General features: G+C 40.1%; 3 protein-coding genes across 5 annotated transcripts; all 3 read right to left on the bottom strand.

The window, feature by feature from the left end:
• Positions 1–251: 251 nt before the first annotated feature.
• si:dkey-33c9.6 (active breakpoint cluster region-related protein) lies at positions 252–11,699 on the bottom strand. 2 transcript variants are annotated; one of them, XM_026353366.1, is made up of 22 exons: positions 11,500–11,699; positions 11,057–11,163; positions 9,422–9,526; positions 7,903–8,136; positions 6,160–6,267; positions 6,000–6,054; positions 5,853–5,905; positions 5,372–5,509; positions 5,076–5,197; positions 4,655–4,814; positions 4,443–4,562; positions 4,276–4,351; positions 4,084–4,179; positions 3,901–3,975; positions 3,717–3,814; positions 3,309–3,410; positions 3,011–3,174; positions 2,634–2,773; positions 1,598–1,732; positions 1,247–1,352; positions 1,007–1,148; positions 252–436 (listed from the first exon to the last, which is right to left on the bottom strand). In XM_026353366.1, the coding sequence occupies exons 1-22, from the start codon at positions 11,549–11,551 to the stop codon at positions 335–337; spliced, it is 2,490 nt and encodes an 829-aa protein (XP_026209151.1). In that variant the 5' UTR covers positions 11,552–11,699; the 3' UTR covers positions 252–334. The 2 variants fall into 2 exon arrangements, with proteins under 2 accessions (XP_026209151.1, XP_026209150.1); XM_026353365.1 differs by having other exon boundaries at positions 11,057–11,169; positions 11,500–11,698.
• Positions 11,700–14,824: 3,125 nt separating this feature from the next.
• LOC113157903 (cornifelin-like) lies at positions 14,825–17,732 on the bottom strand. Of its 2 annotated transcripts, XM_026353560.1 has the most exons (4): positions 16,835–17,732; positions 15,746–15,847; positions 15,508–15,653; positions 14,825–15,276 (listed from the first exon to the last, which is right to left on the bottom strand). In XM_026353560.1, exons 2-4 carry the CDS (start codon positions 15,843–15,845, stop codon positions 15,139–15,141), a joined length of 384 nt encoding a protein of 127 aa, XP_026209345.1. In that variant the 5' UTR covers positions 15,846–15,847; positions 16,835–17,732; the 3' UTR covers positions 14,825–15,138. The 2 variants fall into 2 exon arrangements, with proteins under 2 accessions (XP_026209345.1, XP_026209344.1); XM_026353559.1 differs by lacking the exon at positions 16,835–17,732 and having other exon boundaries at positions 15,746–16,823.
• A 36-nt stretch (positions 17,733–17,768) lies between these two features.
• Positions 17,769–19,706, bottom strand: LOC113157904 (cornifelin-like). The gene is made up of 4 exons (XM_026353562.1): positions 19,647–19,706; positions 19,139–19,240; positions 18,307–18,452; positions 17,769–17,922 (listed from the first exon to the last, which is right to left on the bottom strand). The coding sequence occupies exons 2-4, from the start codon at positions 19,236–19,238 to the stop codon at positions 17,785–17,787; spliced, it is 384 nt and encodes a 127-aa protein (XP_026209347.1). The 5' UTR covers positions 19,239–19,240; positions 19,647–19,706; the 3' UTR covers positions 17,769–17,784.
• Between the last annotated feature and the right edge of the window lie 3,839 nt (positions 19,707–23,545).

Below are 23,545 nucleotides of genomic sequence, written 5' to 3'. Positions count from 1 at the left end.
GCAGGTTTTTGAGAATTAATCTACTATGGTACTGAGCTTCTTCTATGGTACGAGGAGGAGAAGAAGCAGAAACAGTAGGCGGAGGGGTTGCCTATGTGTTTTTTTTGTTTTTGTTTTGTAAAGGCCTCTTCTGTGTCATGCTACAGCACCAACTATTTTAATGCTTCACATGTTTATATGACGTAAGAAATAAAAAAACTGTGGAAGCAGCAAAGACACGCTTAAAGTCCATATTTTAAATCAATAAATACCTTTATTGTCTTGTCAGCGCGGATATTTTATCACATACATACACTATTTTAAAGTCGTGCCAGTGGGGACACTGATGGTGGTCTCACATGTGGGTGGTCTCATCCTCAGCATCTGTGTCATGTGGCAGAGCGATCTGGGCCTCAGGGAGGTTGTTGCACTGCAGGTAGCAGAAAACCACTTGGACCTAAAACACAACATGTGCACAGTGTAAAGTGTCGCTGAACCTTTACACTACAAAAAAGTATCTATAATAGAATAATCTGTGGAAAGTAGCTGCTCTATTTACTTATTTACATACATAACCAGTATTTTTAATATTCAATATGCTGACTATTAAATTTAAGGACAATTAAATAGAAATAATACAATACAAGTAAATACACAATTACTTTATTATCTTTTCTTTTTAAACATATATTAGAAAACAGATGTAACTGAGGATATTAGTCTCAGCTCTAATAATATTGCTCTTTTTTGCTTTATACTTGAAATCTATTCCATATTGTGAACACAGCCTCAGTAATAATAAAATAAATAAACATTATCTGCTTACTGTACTTGAAGTGGCTAATGAGACAACAACCCTCTACACACCCAAACCCATTTGGCTGTACAGACAAATCATCTTCACATGGAAAATAACAGATACAGAGTTTTTCAGTTTCATTCAGATGATCAGCTGAAGTGGACACTAATCACCAGGATGACTGATCTGTTGTGAAACCAAATATACATTTTCTATCTTCAGCCTCACCTGCACCACCACCTCCTGGGAGATATCGATAGCGGGGCCGTCTTGGCCCAGCGTGGCCTTAGGAGGGCGTAAGAGGCTTGGACCAAACACTGTGGCCAGGTTGAGTGGAGACATCTTATTCGTGTCCTGTTTCTCAGAGACTCTGGAGAAAATAAATAGGAATAAATGGGGTCAACTCTGTTTTCTTTTTTCGGTGTGTTTATGCTGAATGAGATTCGGGCTGTGTTGTCGTATTCAGACCGTTGGAGGTGGTGCATGAGGTAGAGGAAGGTGTGTCGGTTGGCGTCAGGACAGGACTGCAGCAGGGACAGCATGGAGACCAGCCGAGTGTTGAAGTCCTGGATGTCTGAAGGGGAAACATGCTGAGTAAATAACTAGGGGATCAGTTTGTGAAATGATGTGTGAAACAAGCTGCTCGCCACGATGAAAACACCCTAAATTAAAAAACATGTGTGTGTATGTATTTCTCATGTACAATGTGACCTACATACTTGACTTTAACGTTTACAACTGAGTTAACACCAGTGTAATTCTTCGTTTTTTCCTTCTATAAACACATGTTGTCGTGTGCAGGTGATGTGTCCACGTTACCCAGGGTCCTGGCCAGACTCTGAAACAGCTCAGGGGGAATGAGAGGCTCCGGCAGCTCTCTGAAGTACAGCTTCAGGACACCTGAGACGGCGTTCACCTCTGCACACCTCAGTCTGGTTACCGCTTCACGCAGATCTGAGTAGGGCAAAGAGTGGACGATTATAAGTAGTGTGACTGTATATTGTTTTAATTTTGATACTTCCTTCCTTTCAAACATTTCCTTGTTACCTATACAGGTTATGAGTCATGGGTGTTCTTTCTACAGGGTTTATATAACAACTGGTTTGCATGTGTACAAACACAGCTGCTACTGTCTAAACTTGAAAATAAAAAACAAGTGATGAAATCTTTGAGGTTTGGTTCTTCTTGACCGACCAAAAACACTGAACAAGACTCTGCAGCCATCTGAGTTTGTACAGGGGTTCTTTGGGCTAAATGCTGACAGCAGCATGCTAACATCCTCATAGTGACTTCACTTCCAAGCCGACTTTTCGCACTTTAATGTTAATTTTGATTGTTTGCATGCTAATTTTGCTCATTGGCACTAAAAACATGGTACAGCGTGGGGTGAGGGAATGATGCAGGTATCTGCTCAAAAGCCAAAACATGAGACAAATAAAACCTATATTAGTTTGGTTTATTTTATTTGGGACCAAAGTGGAATTGGATCTTTTGTGTCTGATATCGGTGCAATGTCTAAATGTAAAATTGTTTTTTCCACGTGTGCTTTAATATGATTTTGGACCAGGTGATGCCCCATGTCTCTTTAAGGTGAAGACTGTTTTCAGCTATTTACGAAGATGGAATAATGTGAAACTAAAGGAAAATAGTCTAGACAATCCAGATTGTGGAGACCCAGTGCAAAACATTTGGATAAAGCTTCACACCTGCCACAAATTCGTACATGAAGTAAAAACAAGTGTTTCGTGTCAGGACACAGATTTCTAACACCTGCTGTTACAGGCAGACTCTCATATGAGAGAGTTAACATTCCTGGAAAAAACAAGACGCCGACAGAAAACTGATGTTTCCTTACTGCTGTTGAACGCGGCCTTGAGCGTGCTGATGTCACTGGTGGTTCCTGAAATCCTGTAGATTCCCACCTCGTCCATCCCTCTCCTCTCCACCTCCTCCGCACAGCAGCGCACCACATGGGGAACCAGCACTCCCTCCTGTCTGTCAGAGAATTGAAAGTAATCAGATCAAACCTGCGTCCAATACACCGGCTTGTTTCGTTTCATTTGAGTCTACACTCTTGCCACACTTCTGCTTCTCTTCAGCCCACGCTCCCTCAAAGCGCACCACCTCCCTTCCTGAAAGTAGCGGAGCACGATAGCACGGAAGAGAAACACAACTCTAAAGTGAAGTATTTCAGAGCCAAAGAAGACTTTCAAAAGACTGGCACGGACTTACTGAGCCACTGTTTCAATAGGGACACAGAAGACAGGCTGCTGTTGAGCTGTGGAGCTGGGCGGGTCGGGTGGGTGGGCACTGTACTTGAGGGACAGGGTCAACTCCACCTGGCCAAGATGTAGAGTCTGTCTCTTCCATCGCTTACTCAGGGACTTAGATTCCAACTTGTAAACCCAAAAATATGTAAACGTCAACACAAAATCCTTCAAGATAGTCATTTGTTCCATTGTTGATATAAAAATGGATCAGATTTCTAAATTTTACATGTGATTTTGATGTATTTAAAGTATCTCGCTACCCATAAAGATGCTTTCCCCAGGACGGTGTCATCCTGTCCGTCAGACTGACTCACGCAGAGCAGCCTCATGTTCTGAGCCCCGTCCACCTGGAAAGACAGTTCCTGTTTGAAGGAGGAAGATGCCATTAACACTGAGGCTGACACAGAAACATATAAACAAAAACAGAAGAGAGCACTCGAGCACTTTTTACTACCAATGATCATTTTTAGAGCTGCAGACTTTTTAAATCCTCCAAGTTGGAGCAAAAACTGATCACCATGTCGGATGATGTCTAGACATGCAGAACTCGTTTACTACCCTGAACCAGGAAGCATACTGTGTCAACTCTATAGGACCATAAGATAGATACGTTTAAATATCAGTCATTTGCTTTATAATTTATTCAAAAACACATTCTTTAAATGTACCTGGTCCCAGTGTGGGCTGAGGCTGAGGACTGAAGAGTGCGTCTGGGCCTGTTTGTCGTAAAACTCATAGCCGTCTACTTCCACACAAACATAAACACCTGAAAGACAAAGGAGAGCAACAAATGAAGACCTGCTCATCCAAAACATGCCTCTTTTTGATCAATACTACATTTTAAAAACGTACTGGCCGGTTGCTGCAGGCCATGAGCCGAATGAATGGCCACACTCAGCGTCCCACACAACGACTTCTCGTTCTCTACTGTTGGTACAGACAAAAATATCCAGAAGTTCAGTGGATCTGAGCGTCCTGAACTAAAGTGGAGGTTAAGACTTTACTTCAGACTCTTGTGATAGTTGCTGCTGGTACCAGTGTTGGTGCTGTGAAGCGGCGGCTGCTGGGTCATTCTCAGTTTCACACATGCACTACTGAGGGTGAGCAGGTCTGGGGGGACAGTTTCTACGCCTGACAAGCAACACGAGGAAAACACAGGCACCAATTAGAGCACAATATTTAAAAACTGTGCCTACCTAATTTAAAGTTATTACGTCTACAACTTACTTTCTGTGGTGAGTTTAAAAATGGCTTCTCTCCATTCTTCGAGTTCATACAAAGACGAGAGGAGGAACGAGTGACTCTGTAGCGAGAGAACAGTTATAATTTCCAATTGTCGATGTCTATTACTACAAATATAGTAAGTTAGGGTGTGTGTTTGAGTGTGTGTGTACCTTTCCATTGGGGCTGTGCAGTTCCAGTCTGTACACAGGGGAATGCGTGAACAGCATCAGCTCCATCTGCTCCAGCTTCTTCCTGCTACGAGCAGCCAAGACTGTGCCTCTGGTTCCCTTCTTCACACACAAACACACTTATATTTCACTTATCTGCAAAAAGATTACCAGTCCCAGTTTTCTTTTTTTGTACTTGTGTCCGCTTCACATACTGCTTGTTGCTTTAGCTGCTGTCGGAGGAGATACATCTTGGTTCTTATGGAGTGTAACGTGCGGAGGTGTGTGTCCGACGATCGTTCCTCAACTGCAACCCACCGTAGTCTGAGACCAGCAAGAGGCAGATACCAGCAGAACCTGTACTGGTCCTGCTTCCTGGGAAAAAATGCAAACATCTCATGCTAGTAGAGCATAACTTTTATAATCGAGGACCTGCTGCAAATATAATTTTAACATCATCATATTCATAGTAGTCAGTGAAAGAATGGTCTTTTTCCATTTCATGTGAACTTATCACTCATAATGTTCAATTTAAGCGTGTGCTGTAAACACTTAGGCTACTTTAAGCACAAGTGAGATGCATTCATTTAAAGCATATTTCCCACAAACACTGGTATTCTTGTCTCTAACACTCACCCCCTGGTTGCATGTTTAAATCTGGTGCACAGCAGCAGGTCGGTATAAAGAAAAAGGTGACGCAGGCTTCCTTCCCCTTCGCTCACATCAACCACAAAGCCGTCACGCATCAGCTGACGTCTCTGGAGTAAACACACACACACACACACACACACACACACACACACACACACAGGTGCACTATGTTCTCAGGTGCATTTTGATGCTTCCAGTTACTGTATACTGTAGGTGGTGGGAGTGTGCGTGAGGATGCGTCAAAGGGCACAATACTGTAAACACATTTTCAAAAGACTCACCATGCCGTGACTGAGCGTGACCTCCCGTTTGCACTGTGAACTCTCATTGACACCAGATAGGAAACTGCGAGATAATCTCAGAGCTTCCTGTAGAACTGGGTAATCCCTGTGCTCTGTCGGAGTGGTTTTCAGGAGGTCCTACAATATGATAGACAGGTGCAAAATAACATTTACTTGTGCAGAACCTCAACAAGATCTGGTACTATACAATTAGACTGTTATATTATTGAAAGTATTTAAAGGATGTAAAGGAAAGAATTAAGTTAAATGTTGAGAATTGTCCAGATTTTGTGTTTTTTTTTTTTTTATCATATAACAAGAATAGTATTTATATTTATATTTAATCCATTTATATCTGGCTCACTGAAAACTGGGGCTGTCAAAATGGAAAGCGGAAAGTGATGATGCACACTGAAAAGGTAGGAGACTGAAATAGAATAGATGCCAGGAAAAGAAAATAGATTAACTACTGTTTTCTCACACGCAGCACTAGTGTGGTTTTGGTTACTCTGTCCAAAGGCTTGTAAAGTAGAGCTGTGAAGAGACATGCAGCAGTCAGACAATCAAAGTCAACAAGTTATTTTACATATTATATCTATAAAAATCTAATCTAATTCTGAACATCCACCTTCAAATGTGTATTTGGTCCGAGCTCTATCTGCGCCATTGTTTGACATCATGCTCTGAAAAAGCAAGAGACCAAGTCAGGCTGGTAAGGCAGAGCGTGTGCACAACTTGTTGCACTAGACGCGTAATTATGTATCCGTACAAATTTCAGTGTTTATTACCTCGGCCAGAGTTCGGAAGCGAGGGTCTGACTGTGTGCACTTGCGAACAACTTGAACAGCAGCTTTGTAGTTTTCAATAAAACCGCCATACAAACCAATCTGATTCACCTGTGTGAACAAAAGAAGGGAGAATATATGTCATATCAAAGCTTAAACAATAATTTACACTCATAATGCCATCAATGAATATGACTAGTTCCCAAAAGACAAGTGGCCTTGGAAGCACATTGAAATGTGGAGTAAGATAGTAGACTGAAATGACTCTGCACCTTGGTAAATGGTTTTAGTCCCACCGGTGCTTATTTCTGATTTTAATTTAAAATTTTATCCTAACAAGAACCCCTTTAGTCAAGTGAAAAAAATTAAAATTCTAAAGTTTCAGAATCTAATTGAAACGTTTTGAAGCTGAGAATATATGGCTGTAAATGGCAAAAATAAAATATTTGTCTTAAATGTTTAGAGCATACTGTAGCTTTAGTCTTTGAATTAAATTAGCATTGCACAGACACAACTAAAGAGTACTCCAATCAATATTCAAAGTCTGGATTTTAAATTTAAATATAAGATGATTTCACTTGCGTTTGTGTAGTAGTTAGTGAATTTCATACTTTAAAGATACACGCAGGTGGTGGGTTTTTGTTTATTGACAATTCAATCTCTAAATGTGACTTTTAGACCAACACAACAGTAGAGAAAGACCTGGTTAAGAAAACTGTTGAATTAATATTATGGTATTTGTTTACTTAAAAGTTTTGACACAAGCTCATACTGATCACACAGGAGATAAGAGAAGTTAACAACTGTTGGCCTGACGAGCACTCGCGCAGCAATCAGGGCTGTGGGTTGACTTTGTCAAAGCAGGAAAAACACAGGTGGACTAAATAACTAATGATACAGTAATGTGCAGGCTGACTCTTAGGGATGACTTCACTTTGGAGCAATCATTAATACTAATGTAATATGTTACAGCTGGGGTTCCCCTGCTAAGAAATACTGGTCAGATGAGGAAAAAGTGGTTTTGTTTCATTCAAAACAGAAACTGAAACCTAGGGTAGAAAATGTTATATTCTCTATATAAAACTCAAACATGAAAAGTTGCTTAATGCATAAAATAGAAAAAAAACTAACATTTCTATGTGAGGGAATATCTGTAAACACACAGCTGTTTAGATATCTAACAGAGTGCATGTGATACTGACAAATCAATAGTCCAACCTTTGAGTAACTTAAGTGAAATTAAAGAGGAAAAGTGGATTTTACAGCAGCACCATTTATACATTTTTGTCATTAAAGTTGAGAGCATTAATCTGGAGTTGCGTTTTGTCCAATAATCACTTTTCCATTTTGTCCTGACTGGTGCAGTAAGACGGACCATCAAGACAAATGTTGTAGGAACAGCTCTGGGTAACTGAATAATTTATGTGTAGTAACCAAACCACAGTATTAGTGTCAAAGTACTGTGACTATCTGATCTAGTCTAGAAGAGCAGCAGGATTATTTGAATTTATCCCCTGTTGATGTGTGTAGGGAGTCAGTGCACACAGTCTATGGAGGATCATCTGGGTCATTTTTATAAGTGGAATTTAGAAAAATGAGGAACTGTATGCGCCACTGAGGAACTTTCATTGGACTGAATAGCTGCCATGTTTGCATCTGGTAAAACATAAAAATGCTAAAACATGTAGTGCAGCTGAAGAGAACAACAAAGTCGGCTTTTAAATACCAAAACATGAGGGGAATTACCATTTTCAGAAACAGGTCTCCCACTGTCAGTTCAAAGCTGGCGTCGCCCATCTCTCTGTTTTCACCTGGGCTGGGATCCGTCTGGCTGTGCACACTCAGCCGGGCCTTCAGACCCGAGTAGAAGCTTTGGTGCATGTCTCTGAGCTCGGGCACCTGGTAGAAAACAGTCTGGACCTGTTGACTGGACAGAACTGGCTGAGAAGTCCCAGCTGAGGCCCGCAAAGCCTTCATGGGCTAAAAAGAGAGAGAGAGAGAAATTAAAAGGCTAAATTAACTGAGCGGGCAGAAGCTTGAGAAGTAGGTGAGAAGATCAAGCGATGAGTGAGAAACTAAATGGAGTGAAGAAAGAAAAAAGTGCGAACAAACTGTGCGAACTGAACTGAAAACCCACTGCTATAATAAATGTTTTAATGAAGAATACAACCCTTCACACACTGGCTCGTGCATACTCAAAAAGCTGCAGGCAACATAGAGCATTACCAGACACAACATCAATTTTATGATTCATTTCTCTGGTCTGCGTTGAGTCATATTGTTTAAGAATGAAACAGGGTGGTTCCTGTTGCTGTTAATAGCACAGAAAAGGGAAAGAAGAAATTGAGCAAGAAACCACCCAATCACTCGTTCTCGCGCTTCCTCTCCATAAACTGTACTGCTGGTGTGATTACGAGTCAAACTGGACAACGTGTAAAGACAATCAGAATTATTGGGAGCGATGCCGACCTGCAGAGACTTAAGTGAGCGGACTGATGTGTCCACTGGCTAAGAAGCTTTACTTTGCAGTTATTGGTTTATTTGTTGTGGAACCAAAGGAAACAAGCACCTCTAAAGCTTATAATCTTTGGATCAATAAAAGAACAAATAAATGTCAGGGTGTGGTTTTGCTGAGGTAAGCGTTAGCTGGAAATTGCATGCTATAGCCAAGCCTTTTCAACGTGTGTCATGCTAAGCTACCTGCTAACTGTCCCGCAGGCATGAGCGTGATTTCAGTGCTTTGACGAGAAAAAAAAAAAAAAAAAAAAAAAAAAAAGGGGAAACCTTGACTTGAATAGAGAACAATCAATTTGTGGTTAAACAAGAAAGCTGAACAATAAAACGCTGTAATGCACAATACTAACCGCTCAGGTAAACACACACATGACGGAAGCGCTTTTCAAACACAGGTACACAAAAACCAAACAAATACAGAACAAAATGGCTAAAATTAGGCCCACTTGTTGCCTCTCCTTCTTCTTTTACGCTACATAATACAAGTGTGCCTCACTTTTATGAGAAGTGTGGGGAGAGTGGAAGAGAAAAGAAGAAGTTAAATAGTATCATATCATAATCATATCAGCAGGGTTTTTCTAGTTTTGCACTAAGGGTAGCCCAGACAGTAGCAATTAAGGACAATTTAATGTTTCGATACTAAGTGGCTGTAGCAAGGTTTGTGCTCATTTATAGCAAACAAGAACTGAGAATTGAAAAGTTATGTTGCTCCGCATACAGTTTTTTTTTTATGTGTTCACATCAATGATACCATTAGTAGGGTCTCCAGCTCTCGGAGGTAGACCTCCTCGCTCTCCAGGATGCCTTTCAGGACCACAAGTCTCCTCTCCAACATTTCCTCCGTGCTGCACAATGTCTGGATCACAGACATTCAACAAAATGTCAAAATACAACATAGTTTACAGTCAGCGTCATGTTTAACATGCTTGACATTGTTGTAATCAGTGTCGTGCTTGAAGATTGCAAATATGTTTACAAGTCATGGTTAAATATAATAACTCATCTTAAATCCCAAAGAGGTGCAGACCAATCAGCCCAAACATGTTTTACTGTCAGTCAATATGTCCGTCTTAGATCTGACGGGCCATGCACCTTTTTTTACTCACTCAGGCATTTCAACCAACTAAATGGGCAAGAAAAAGTAAGTGATTGACTGGAATTAGCACGAGAGATCATATTTCTCCAACGTTAGTTTCTCTCATTGGCTCCCATATCTTCCCAGCAGAACTCTCCGTTCTCAGGCTGCAGTTTCACTTGTGGTTCCTATAGTTTCCAAATGTAGGTTGGGAGGCAGAGCCTTTAGCTATCAAGCTGTGGAACCAGCTCCTAGTTCAGGATCAGGAGGCAGACCATAGTCTTAAAAACTTTCTTCTTTCATAAAGCCTAGTTGGTTATATTGACCTCCACCTCCAGTGTGCTGACAATTTGGTCGGTATTTTGCCTGCAGCTCGTTGTTGCTCTTCTTTTCTTTCCTTTCTCTACTTTCCACTCATGCCACCAGCCAAGGCAGATGACCCCCCTACCCCAAACCTGGTTCTGTAGGAGGTTTCTTTCCATTAACAGAAATAGTTAACATTTTTTCCTCTCCACTCTCATCTGGCTTACTTAAATGAGGTTTTGTGTGTTTTCTTTGACCTTACTATGTAAAATCCAATGAGATCACTTTAATTTGTAATTGGTGCTATATAAATAAAACTGACACGAGTCTGCAGTACTGCAACAAGGAAGTGAAGCTAATATCAGTACTACTTCTCGTCCTTATACAAACTGGTGACATGGTTCTTTAAATAGCAACGGCTAGTGATACTTCATGATATAGAACCCTTTAGCCAATACGATGGTAAGTTTAATATAATTTCAATTCTACTCACTCAAAAATATGTGATTTGCATTTGAGTGAATTCCTGAACGTTATCATGATAACAAGCTTAACTCATGGTAACAATATATAAATAAACATTAAACGGGCTCTTAGCACATTAGGTGGCACCCCCCTACCCATCCCTAAAGTCTGACTTACCACCCCTGATGCCTCCCTATAAATAATAATACATAACATCATAATATCAATACACATATCACAGTTGTTTTGTAAACGTTAATATTTGACTGCAATCTCTCACCTCCCTACCCAATCTTATACCACGACACATCAGAACAAATAATACTGGCTTATTTGTATTTCTTACTCTGTACAAACACTAATTTGGTAATTGTGCACATCTTATTTCATTTCTTGTATCTGAAGCAACATTCATTTTACCACTGGCACTGGCATCATGATTATAAAAAATGCTGAAAGGTTGATTTGACCACATGCAAAGAAGAGGAACTGCACAGAGCCTGCTGCGTGACGCCGAACGTTAATGATGTGCATGAAACTCACAGGGGTGTCAGGAAAGTCTATACTCTCCGCTTGGAGAGGAGAGAGAAAACTGGTCACCACCTCCTCCGGGAACACATCCTCCTCCAAGACCTCAGGCTCTGTTTCTACTACAACTGACACACAAAATGATAGTGCATTGGTATGTAGGTGGTAATAAAAAAAGAAGTTCCCTTATTTGCTTCCCCATTAAAGGTGTTAACATCAGTGTTGGTAGCAAATATAACAATATAAAAGAAAATAAATATGTAGCTGTTCTTTAAATTAAGTTCCTTTAGTTCTTCAGAAATGTGTTAATTGCACAAGAAGCACAACAAACATCATAGTGTATTTTCAACCAACAAAATGAATAAACAACTGTACTGTTCAGACTGTATTGTGTCCTGTGTAATAAGAATACATAGTTTTGTATCTTTTTATGTCACACAAAGTAAGTATGTAATCACCTGGTATGTGCTGTGACTCCAGATAGTGCACAGCCTCCTGGTAAACGTCCATCGGAGCTCGGAGGTGCTGTCCTCACAGTGCAGCCTGAGCTCAGCATGTGAACGCACTCAGCTGTTGACAGAAAACTTCCTCTTACTAGTAAGGATGCACAAAAGAGGAAAACTCAGCTTCCTGTCTGTGTGAAACCCGCTAATACAGATGAGAGCCCGCATCTGACGTTTAGTCCATTCAAGTAGTTGCGCTTCACTTCCTGGATATGTGTCAGCTTCAATATGCTGGCAGCAACTGGCTTTTATAATCAAAATCATTCATCGGTTACTGAAAATATAAGAGCTTTGTGAAACTTTAACAGGCTGCTCTGCTTCTACACAAACCTAGATTATGATTAGCTTGTTGATTTTTGCAAACCTTAATCAGTGTAAATGTCATTAAAATAAATGTATACATCTCTTAGTCGGAATAATAACACCACCAGATGGTGTCGGAGGACACATTTTAATCCTGTGTGGAGGCCAGAAAACCCCAAATGAATTAAATTTCTGATTTCTTTAATAAATTAGACGTGTTCCAAGTGAAGTGAGTTTTTATTTTCATTGCCATGAATCACATTTATTAGATGATGATAATAATCAATATAAAAGGTTGCTGCATTAGTCTGTTGCATCAGCAGATAAGGTCTCACTGTGGTGTACTTCTTGTATTCTCCTAAATATATAACAGCAAGCACTTATGCAGATATATGGACTTTATCTGCATTTTCAAACAGCGACGGAGAGTTTTGCTGAAAGAGACAACGCCTAAGCAATATTTTCTTAATGCTCAAAATATAACAAGACAATAACTTTTAATTTGGACAAAAAAAAGCTTTGTGCTAAATTAATGAGGGACTATATTTCTCAGTCCAACTCTGCCCTCTGCAGGAAAACAGCTCCTAGCACAGCTTCATTAATTCTTCTTGTCGACCGTTTTGCATTTGTCTCTGTTGACACAGTTCACTCTCAGCTCTTGTTTCGCACTCTGGCTCTGCTAACATGCCAAATGTAACAACAACCGCACCACTGAGGTTTTCAGATACGTCATCAGCAGCTTCTAAACAATGGTACATATATTTGTGGTTATCGGGGCCATCTTCATGTACTGTCACACATTTTAAGACAATAGGAAGTGTTTGTATAGCGTTCTATAAAGCACCAGTACACAATTTATATATCTATATATTTAAACTTACACATTTTTACATTGCTCATGTAATCAGACCTGAGGAGCCGCAATACAGCAAGATTCAGCTGTCTGGTGTTCAGACAGGTTTGGTACGACTAGCCTTTAGTTTATCTTTGATGCATTGGTGAATTGAGGATCAACTTTTCATACATTTTTTTTCATACTGCAGCTAAATTTGACGTATTGAATTCAGGCTGATAGGATGTATTTTACAGAGCAGCACTGTAATTCATTCATGTGAGATTTAGCACTGCTACCATCTTCAGCTGGTATTCGGCTGTGGGGTTGTCTGTGGTTTGCTACTAAGCACGTGGCCTAAAAAACAATTTGAGTGAATTTTAAAGAATGCCAAAAATAAAAACAAAGCAGTACAAAGACTCTGTCTGTGGGTTCATCACTGCATGTGTAATAGTCGTGTGATCTATTGTTAACTTAATATTAATTTCTCTAGTGAATAGTAAACTATTTATGACACTTGTGGCCAATACATGGCAATATAATATAATATAAATACAATAATGACTTTATGTATGGCATTTTACGCTGCAGTAACGAGGAAGTGTTTGACACGCAGGATCTATAGGATACAGTTTTTATCAAAATGTGGTACGTACAATACGTACAAGTACTGTCACTAATGTGTCAGAGCAAAATGACTAATATACCCAACAATGGGAAATCATCTCTAGAGGTGTGTGATGAGTGATAATTTGATTGGAAACACTCTCTGAGCTGCAGAGAGTCTATTCACTCAGAGAACCCAGGTTACAAATGCCAAATGGGTTTTTTCTGCTGTATTGAGATTCTTATCTCTCCACTTTGCTACATACTTTAATACATACATACATACATACATGCCAACCTGGACAAGGCACCACAAGACTCAAAGGCTAAACGAATGCACAGATGCCCACAGGGGAAGCCCAGGACATGAACACATCATAGCTTAGGTGCACACAAATGACAAACCAGACTGTTCATATGTGCATTTATACACTCACCATCAGATTCAGTGTGTTAAAGGGAGGTCTGGTGGTGGAGGTAGTTGCCCTCTTTTTACAGTCGTTTGATCTTTTCTGTGTCTGAAGCTGAGGATTTCAGCTTCAACACTCGCATGCAGTGACACATGTCCACAGTGCCACTTCCTGTAATCTACATGCACCTGTAGCCGTTTTCTGTTTCTGATCAGGATGTGGTCTTTCACCATGTTTCGCACTTCTCCCTTTACTGTGTTGGTTGTGGTGACAGTTTTACTAATGTCTAACTTGGTGGAGTAGCAGTTTTGGTCACCTCTGGACTACTGTTTCTCTTTGTGTGGGTCGTTACAACTGAGCCAGAGTGTGAACTATGGTGAAACCTGCCTTTGTAGCGATGGAATCCCTCTACTGTAAGTAGGTGAAACGTACTGTACAGTAGACGACCTCCTCTGTTGAGAGAGGGCCTTTCCAGTTTGATGCAATCTTCTCTGTCCAGAATGTGAAGAGCGCAGTCGTCAAAGGAGTGACTCTTGTCTACGTATATCTCCTGCCTGTTGAGCCGGTTCTTCTGCGTTGTGCCAAGTATTTGTGAAGTGACTGTTTTGTTTCTCCAGTGTCCACATCTATTTATTCTTATACTACAGTGTTCTGCTTATATCTGGGTGTCTTCTGCTCCTTTGAAAATCAGAAACGCTTTGGTGTAACATACTGTATATACAAAGACAGGGAAGTATGGAGTGGGCTAAATCCATTTTTTATACAGCCATAGCTCTTACCAAGTACCATGGTACCAAGGACCATTGCAAACATTTTGGTATATTGCCGCAATAACAACTATAAACACCCTTAAACCTTGCATGAAGACACATCAACACTCTCCTTCTAGCTACCACATGGCAGAGAGTCTAGGATCGTCACTGTACAGGATTCAGTCATGTGGAGGTACTGTAAGTCAGGTAGGGAGTTTGTCCTTCTCCAGTTTGTCCCTGTCCCTTCATCCTGACAGAAAATCAATGACTGACTCTATGACTGATTTAGTCATTTGTCCATTAAGATTACTTATCACTTGTGTGCACAGTGTGTGTTTTTTTTTTTTTTTTTTATTTCTGCACAGGTTAATCCTAGATTGAGGCATCAGCATTATTTTATTGGCAAGTGTGCATCAAACACATCAGAGAAGTGACTGATTTGTCATTTCACTGTATCATTCAAATTTAAAACATTCACTTTAACGATGAAACTAAGGATTAATTCTACACGACAGCTACATTAAGTTATTAAAAGCAGTAAAGCAGTATAGTACGTATGCTCAGTGTTAACTGTGAACACTTGGTGTACATGTAATGTGCAATACAATCCAAAACCAAACAACCCTTTTTGAATTGGTTGTGTATTTAAACATTTCATATTCTCTGACCCCTCAATCTAAACAATGACGGCCTATGCATTGCGTAACTGTGAGGCAACCACCTGTATGGTGGTCGGCTCACTGGTCCTGATTTTGACCTCACGATGCATCTGGCACCAGGCACACTGATAGCACCAAATGACTGTACAGTAGTCGCCACAACACGAGCCCTGCAGGAGGCAGAAGAGAGAGAAAGGTTCAATTAAACTCATGCACTGAACTAAACTCATGCACTGAAGTGTTCAGAGACTCATTAAGATTGTTTAGTATCCTTCTGAAATTCAGGTAGTAAATATCCTGGCTGTACTTGAGTTAATGCAGTATGAACTCATATTATTACTGCTTTCACAGATACAGAAACATGTTAGCATTGACCAGCAATAAGTGTGTGTCAGCCTTACAGGAATGTTGTAGCGCTGTCTAATGGAGGTGCGAAGTAAGTAGGACACCACACAGCATTCATCCAGCATCGGGACGCAGCAGCACCAGCCAAACTTATCAGCTGTCTCACACTGCATGCAGGGGAAAAACCAACAAGCACGACAACCTTTCGGGGCAGAAGAGAAGAGGAAGAAGAGCAGATGAACTGTAATGTCCAACAGTCACGCAGAGCTTCATTACCTGCCCCCATTGACTTACAGGTGTCCACATCGGAGCAGCAATCGAGGAGACCAGTGCTCCATTCCCCGTGGCCCCTGCTCACTGACAGGATCTGGAGTGGCTGTTGTTGGATGGCCATCTCTGGAAGACCAAAACACAAACATGAAGAAATTAGAAAATCCTCTCACACCTCCTTCTTTTTAAGCATTTAAGCATTTAACTTTCTGTCTCTCAGCTAAACTTCAGTACCATTGTCTAGTAAACAAGTTTTGCTACCATTGTATTGTGTATGCTTTCACCTTATACCATACATCTTACATCTCTCTCTCTCTCACACACACACACACACACACACACAGGATGTTGTACTTTGCATATTCATATGCTGTACATAAAAAAAACAAGTGCAGCAGTTGCTTTGCTCACAGGTTTTTGAATATGAACTTTTAAACTCTACATTTTGTGTGTAATTCATTATCTGAATCCAGAAAAGCATTTATTTTATTTATTTTTTATTTTATTTTATGGTGCAGAGATTATATTAATATTGTCAGAAAATCCTCTGTCATCACGTTTAGTTACCTTTCTATAATTAAGGACTTTCACATAAAATGCAGTGAGCTAAATGATGTTACAAAAATCATCCTCCACTCTGCACAGCTTACTAGGCTAAAATTATTTATTAGCTAGTGAGCTGTTCACATATTCACTTTCATTATTGAGATTTATTCCTATGTATCCAAATGTAACTTACTGTATTGGTGGAAATAAAGGAGAACAGGTGAAATGCAAAGCTAAAAGTAGTCAAATAAAGCAAATTTGATTCATTAATAACATCTCTAATTCATATATGTAAGTGCACCTACAGCTTCTGATTGGCTGGACACACCTGATTGAGGTATTTAGCAGGAGGTAGGGGAGGCATAGTTTGAAGACCAGGATTTGACTCTGGTCTACTTTTCTGTTTAATCACCTCAAATTAATTTGCAATAAAATTAATCTGTGTTGCTGGTTGAAGTAGTAAATTCCTAATATGACGTTATTATAAGATCATGTCCAGCTCAACATCTGCCAACGACTGATAACTGATCATTTGCAATTTAAACAAATAAACACATTTTTTCTTACCTCTTTGTTGGTTCTGTGAGTTCTGGAAAACTCAAGATAAAATGCGGTTGCGTTCCTTTAACACAGCAGAACTGCGTAAAGATGTGAGCAGGTACTATGGCACCAACATGCCGAATTTATAACGCCACAATTGGAAAGCCAGCCCTCTGGTTTACCCACACACCAACATGTCTCTGAGAATAACATAAATTCTGCTGCTAATTCTAGATGAAAGTTACAGAAACACAAAAGTCCTGAGGGAGATGTGAAAGTCTTGATTTTAATGGTAAATGTTGTGGTGAAATACCACATCCTGACTATTAATGCCAATGAACAAGCAGCAGCTACATATGATTTGAGAAAGTGCAGCTGTGAACACGATTCAGTGCATATATTGAAATATATAAGCTAGTCGAGACAAGTAGTCTGAAATATTACTGTGCACAAAAAGGACAGGAGTTAAGGCTTTGGTACACACAGTTTAAGAGTTAATAAGCATTGTATTTATTGCCATAAGTAATTTATATATCCTATTATTTTAGATGATTACCACTGTTTAGTAGCCCCAACAGAACAGTCTGAAACGAAGGAGTGACCCTACGTATATCTACTGCCTGTTGAGCCGGTTCGTCTGTGTTGTGCCAAGTATTTGTAGAAGTGGTTGTTTTGCTTTTCCAGTGTACAAATCTATGTCTCCTTCACTGCTGTGCTTATGTCTGGGTGTCTTGTTCTCATTTCAACATCAGAAACTTTTTAGTATAAGATATATATAAAAGACAAGTACACAGTGGGGAAAATCCTGTCTCATCATAGATCCTATAAGTGCCAAAGTGCATCATGAAGAGAAGCAAACCAGGTAAAGGGCTGTAAGTCAGGTAGAAAGACAGGTGGTTGTCAAGCTAAATCAAGGCGATAAAAGCAGTAACCCCCTAACTGTTCGTAGCCAACTACTGTACAAAAACTGTAGCTGCCTATGTATTGAGTAACTGTGAGGTGACCACTTGCATGGTGGTCGTCTGGTTGGCCCTGATTCTCAGTTCACGACGCATCTGGCACCAAGCACACTCATTGCACCAAATGACTGTACAGTAGTCGCCACAACACGAGCCCTGCAGGGGGAAGAACAGAGAGAAGGGTTCAAATAAACTAATGCACTGAACTACGGCGTTCAGAGACTCATTAATATTGTTCAGTACCCTTCTGAAATTCAGGTAGTAAATATAAATTAAATTCAGTGACATCTAGTCTGGCTGTACTTGAGTTAATGCAGTATGAACAGAACCATATTACCATAGTGCTAAACTGCTCTGCAGAGCTGATTAGTACTTCTCTGTGGTTTTGTCACCATAAATGACCACAGGTGCATTTTTCTCCAGTAATCTATGCTCCCCAACAACTCTTTAATATAATATACATTAATAAATAGTTTTGCTGCCATTTTATTGCACCAAAATTGCCATCAAACGGCTTCAGTATAGTAAAGCCAGCCTTACAGGAATGTTGTAGCGCTCTCTAATAGAGGTGCGGAGTAAGTAGGACACCACACAGCATTCATCCGCCATTGGGACGCAGCAGCACCAGCCAAACGTATGGGCTGTCTCACACTGCATGCAGGGGAAACACCAAAATCCACAGCAAACTTTCCGGGTAAGAAGAGAAGAGCAAAAAGAACAGATGAACTGGAAAGGACATTACTAGTTTAGAAAGAAGGAAAGAAAAATACAGTATGTCTCACACTTGTTTGTTTTAGAGCACGAGCAGAAAGGTTCATAAAAACAACCACAACAGGAAATAAAAAAATTATCCTCATTTTTCAACTTGGAGGAAAGAACCCATCAAGACTTGAAGCTATAAAATCCCTGACTTTGTTGCTTAGGTTTTAACATCTGTCCCCTGTAAGTTCGTCAACTTTATAGAAGGACATTATTAAACTAAAGGACAAAACCTTGTCCAACAGTCATGCAGAGGTTCATAACCAGCCCTCTACACAAATTAAATCTATTGGCTTTCATGTGTCTGTAATGGACACATCAAGTGGTTTCTCCAATTTCAACACAAAATGCATCTTTTAGTGCCGACTGCACTGTCAACTCAAGCGCATGTCGAGACAGAGGTACTGTACGTACTGGATGTGGCAGAAAAAGGAAGCCATCAAATATTAAATAGTCAAATGTCAAAAGGTTTTTTAATTAGTGGGGAAACATTAGAAAACAAAGTTTGTCGTGTTGGAGGAAACAACTTGCTGAAGAACTTTACAGGTGTTTTTTTGTTGTTGTTGTCCTGTTTGTATTTTGAGTATTTGATGGTAGGGGGTTGTTGACTTACAGGTCTCCATATCAGAGCAGCAATCGAAGAGACCAGTGCTCCAGTCTCTGTTGGCAATGCTCACTGTCACCACCTGGGCTGGCTGATGATGGACGGCCATGTCTGAAAGACATTAAGACACAAATGAAATTAGCTGTGAGTTATTAATACTAATGTTGAAAAAATCCTTTATTGCAGCGGCTGTCGGTTTCTTTGACCTCTCTGCCTGCTAATGTAACACAGTAAAGTGCTGTTGTCTAGTGAACAAGTTTTGAAGTTTTACCTTAGTGTTTATTATAATCAATTATTAACATCTCTAATCAATCATCTTCACATCTCTGATTGTCTGAACACACCTGATTTATGTAATTAGCAGGGGGTAGGGCATGGTTAGTTAATTAATCTGTATTGCTGGCTGAAGTAATAAATACCAAATATGACCTTATTATAAGATCACTTTCAGCTCAACATCTGCCAACGACTGAAACTAATCATCTGCCATTTAAGCAAACAAACACATTTTTCTTACCTCTTACTCACGATAAAATGCAGTCGCGTTCCTTCAACACAGCAGAAGTGCAGAAAGGTGTGAGCAGGTACTGTGGCACCAATACGTGAATTTATAACGCCACACTGGAAACCCAGCCCTTTGGTTAACCCACATACCAACATGTCTCTGAAGCTAACATGAATTCTGCTGCTAATTCTACATGAAAGTTACAGGAAAATGATTAATTTCTCAAATTTTTCATGGCAAATGTTGTGGTTATGCAAGAAGAGTCCAGGGGACACAAAAGTCTCCAGCCAACTGTCCCTTGTTCCTTGTTTTTATTTATTTGTTTTAAACATTCATGAAATGAGTTTGGATAATAAAAGTTATGTACTGTACATCTATCACAATCACAATCACCAGGAAATATAATTAAATAAACATGCAATTCTTTAAGGGGATCTGGCCAAAGAAAAAGACACTGATACCACAGGAGGTACATTTCAAACAAGTGATCACAGCACAAACCACACAACTCTTATATCGTTTTTGACAGCAGAAGTGCAGAATGGTGTGAGCAGGTACTGTGGCACCAACATGTGAATTTATAACACCACAGTTGGAACGCCAGCCCTCTGGTTAACCCACATACCAACATGTCTCTGAGACGAACATGAATTCTGCTGCTAATTCTAGATGAAAGTTGCAGGAAAATAATGAATTTCTCTGAATTTTCATGGCAAATGTTGGTTAGGTAATGCTAGAAAAGTCTGCAGCCCACTGTCCCTTCTCATCATAACATTTGTGGATAAAATTAACAGCATTGTGATCACAACCACCAATGTTGTGGAGGGGGACATGCAGTCTATGGTGAAATACCACATCCTGACTATTGATGCCAATGAACACACAGCAGCACCATGTGATTTGAGAAAATGGAGCTGTGAAAGTGATTCAGTGCATATATTGAAATAGTCCTGCTAGTCGAGACAACAGTAGTCTGATCATTTACTGTGCACAAAAAGGACAGGAGTTAAGGTTTTGGTACACACAGTTTACAAGTTAATTAGTATTTTATGTATTGCCATAATAAATGTATACATTCCATTATCGATTACTACTGATTACTAGTTCCAACAGATCAGACTGAAACTGTGAAGTGTCTTTTCTGACAAGAGTCTTTGACAATTAGACTCCCTTGAGGTTTAATTTTATGTAAAAGAGGAAATCAGGTTATGTAGATAACAGGAAGCTCATCTGATGGAGTCTAGCAGCGTGAAGAGGTGGAGTCGATGTGTGTGGGCTGAACAGGAGACTGAAGAACCAGTGAAGGAAACTGATCAGCTTTTCTCCAGCAGAAATCCACCTGAGGAGATCAGGTCTAAATGAGGTACCCAAGTACATAAAAATACACAGATGGTACATTTCATATTTGAGTACTGCACTGACATCAACGCTGTAAAACGCTGGAGGAGGCATTCAAGTAACTGTCTCATACAATCTGAGCAGACTAGTTGATATTTGTGAATACATCACAGGTCTTTAGGAAATCTCTATAATGCTTGAACAGCTGATACACAGGAAGAGTGTGGAAGTAAAATGGGCAATGAGCAAACTCCAGGATGTAAACTCCCCAACAAACTATATGGAAGTCACATTGGTAGGAGATAAGCTTAAATTTTCACTTTAATTTAGTGACAAACTGAGAAACTTACAGGGGAGTGAGTTTTATTTGCATTTATGACATGAATCAGATTCATCATATGATGATACATTATCAATATAAACTTTGCTGCACTGGTCTGTTATGCTTTAAAGATTACGTTTTGTCATGTGTGGAACCCAGGGGCAGGATTTCTCAGTTCAACTCTACCCTCTGCAGGAAAACAGCTCATAACACATCTTCATTAAAGCATCTTCATTTCTTTCCATTGTGGGTTTTGCATTTGTCTCTGTTGACACAGTTCACTCTCAGCTCTTGTTTTCCACTCTCTGCTCTGCTAACATGATAAACATCAGTGTTCATATATTTACACTTACAAATCACTTTTGACTTTCTACTTACTGATGTGATCAAACCTGAGGTAGCAAAAATACCTGCGCATAGTACCATTTAAACATTTACAGTAGGGTCACTTAGATATCCTTGTTTTTCCTGAAAACATACATGAAATAATAATCTTGGATAATAAAAGTAATATACATCTATCACAATCACCAGGAAATATAGTCACTAAAAACATGAGAAATAATATTGTGCAATAGTTTAAGGGGATCTGGTCACAGGAAGAGACACTGATACCACATGAGGTACTTTTCAAACAAGTGTGAGGGAAAATGGAGAGAAGGGGGAGTATGGAGGCAAGATGGTAACCTCAACGGAGCAATCCCAAATGGTATTATCCATGCTGCAAGCAGACGGTGGATACTTAGGTGGCAGCATCCAGGGCTTAGCGTCCTCCACATGATGCTTCAAACAGACACTCAGAAAAGGAGAGAACAGGGGAACTCCTCTACCTCAAGTTAGAGACAATGCAGGTAAGTACTGATGTAACCAAGGTATGGTTCTGGTCTCCTTACAGAAAAATGTAGTGAATGACTGACTTATAGATTTGGTCATTAGTCCATTAAGATGAATTATCGTTACATGTACACAACCAGTTTATATTTCCAGTCACTTTGTTAAATAAATTATAAGTATTTAGTTGAATATAGAATCACAAATAGAGTGATACTGAGAACCTTCCAAGACTGGACAAACTTGTGTTTGAAACATGAAATTCATCCCTGACACCTACATAAACATGAAGAAATATGCATTTGGAGTCCTGTCGATCTTCTGATCCACATACAGTGAGGGAAAAAATTATTTGAACCTCAGCTGATTTTGTAAGTTTGCCCACTAACAAAGAAATGATCAGTCTATAATTTCAATGGTAGGTTTATTTGAACAGTGAGACACAACAATGACAAAAAAAAATCCAGAAAAATGCGTTTCAAAAAGAGTTATAAATTAATTTGCATTTCCATGAAGGAAATAAGTATTTGATCCCCTATCCGTCAGCAAGATCTCTAGCTCCCAGGTGGATCTTATACAGGTAACGAGCTGACATTGGCAGCCCTCTCAGCTCGTTACCTGTATAAAAGAGACCTGTCCACAGAAGCAATCAATCAATCCAGATTCCAAACTCTTCACCATGGCCAAGACCAAAGAGCTTTCCAAGGATGTCAGGGACAAGATTGTGGACCTACACAAGGCTGGAATGGGCTACAAGACCATCGCCAAGCAGCTGGGTGAGAAGGTGACAACAGTTGGTGCAATTATTCGCAAATGGAAGAAACATAAATTAACTGTCAATCTCCCTTGGTCTGGAGCTCCATGCAAGATCTCACCTCGTGGAGTTTCAATGATAATGAGAACGGTGAGGAATCAGCCAAGAACCACTCGGGAGGAACTTGTCAATGATCTCAAGGCAGCTGGGACCATAGTCACCAAAAAAACAGTTGGTAACACACTACGCCGTGAAGGACTGAAATCCTGCTGTGCCCGCAAGGTCCCCCTGCTCAAGAAAGCCCATCTACAGGCCCGTTTGAAGTTTGCCACTGAACATCTGACTGATTCAGAGGAAGACTGGGTGAAAGTGTTGTGGTCAGATAAGACCAAAATCGAGCTCTTTGGCATCAACTCAACTCGCTGTGTTTGGAGGAGGAGGAAGGCTGCCAATGACTCCAAAAACACCATCCCCACTGTCAAATATGGAGGTGGAAACATTATGCTTTGGGGGTGTTTTTCTGCCAAGGGGACAGGACAATTGCACCGCATCAAAGGGAGGATGGATGGGGCCATGTACCGTCAAATGTTGGGTGAGAACCTCCTTCCCTTAGTCAGGGCATTGAAAAGGGTCGTGGTTGGGTACTCCAGCATGACAATGATCCAA

Source organism: Anabas testudineus, chromosome 18 (genome assembly GCF_900324465.2).
Source record: "Anabas testudineus chromosome 18, fAnaTes1.2, whole genome shotgun sequence".
Classification (NCBI taxonomy): Eukaryota; Metazoa; Chordata; class Actinopteri; order Anabantiformes; family Anabantidae; genus Anabas; species Anabas testudineus.
The sequence above is the reverse complement of the archived record's forward strand: the minus strand, read 5'-3'. Positions and strand labels throughout refer to the sequence as shown.

Bases quoted from the DNA above. Each gene is read 5' to 3' on its own strand.
- si:dkey-33c9.6 (XM_026353365.1), bottom strand. From the start codon at position 11,551: ATGGACGTTTACCAGGAGGCTGTGCACTATCTGGAGTCACAGCACATA. The intron at 2,774-3,010 runs GTAAGTCCGTGC...ATTCTCTGACAG, and splicing joins CCTATTGAAACAGTGGCTCA to ACAGGAGGGAGTGCTGGTTC. The intron at 1,733-2,633 runs GTAAGGAAACAT...TGCCCTACTCAG, and splicing joins CAAGGCCGCGTTCAACAGCA to ATCTGCGTGAAGCGGTAACC.
- LOC113157903 (XM_026353560.1), bottom strand. From the start codon at position 15,845: ATGGCCATCCAACAACAGCCACTCCAGATCCTGTCAGTGAGCAGGGGC. The intron at 15,654-15,745 runs GTAAGTCAATGG...CTGCCCCGAAAG, and splicing joins CTGCTCCGATGTGGACACCT to GTTGTCGTGCTTGTTGGTTT. The intron at 15,277-15,507 runs GTAAGGCTGACA...TGCCTCCTGCAG, and splicing joins GACAGCGCTACAACATTCCT to GGCTCGTGTTGTGGCGACTA.
- LOC113157904 (XM_026353562.1), bottom strand. From the start codon at position 19,238: ATGGCCGTCCATCATCAGCCAGCCCAGGTGGTGACAGTGAGCATTGCC. The intron at 18,453-19,138 runs GTAAGTCAACAA...TTACCCGGAAAG, and splicing joins CTGCTCTGATATGGAGACCT to TTTGCTGTGGATTTTGGTGT. The intron at 17,923-18,306 runs GTAAGGCTGGCT...TTCCCCCTGCAG, and splicing joins GAGAGCGCTACAACATTCCT to GGCTCGTGTTGTGGCGACTA.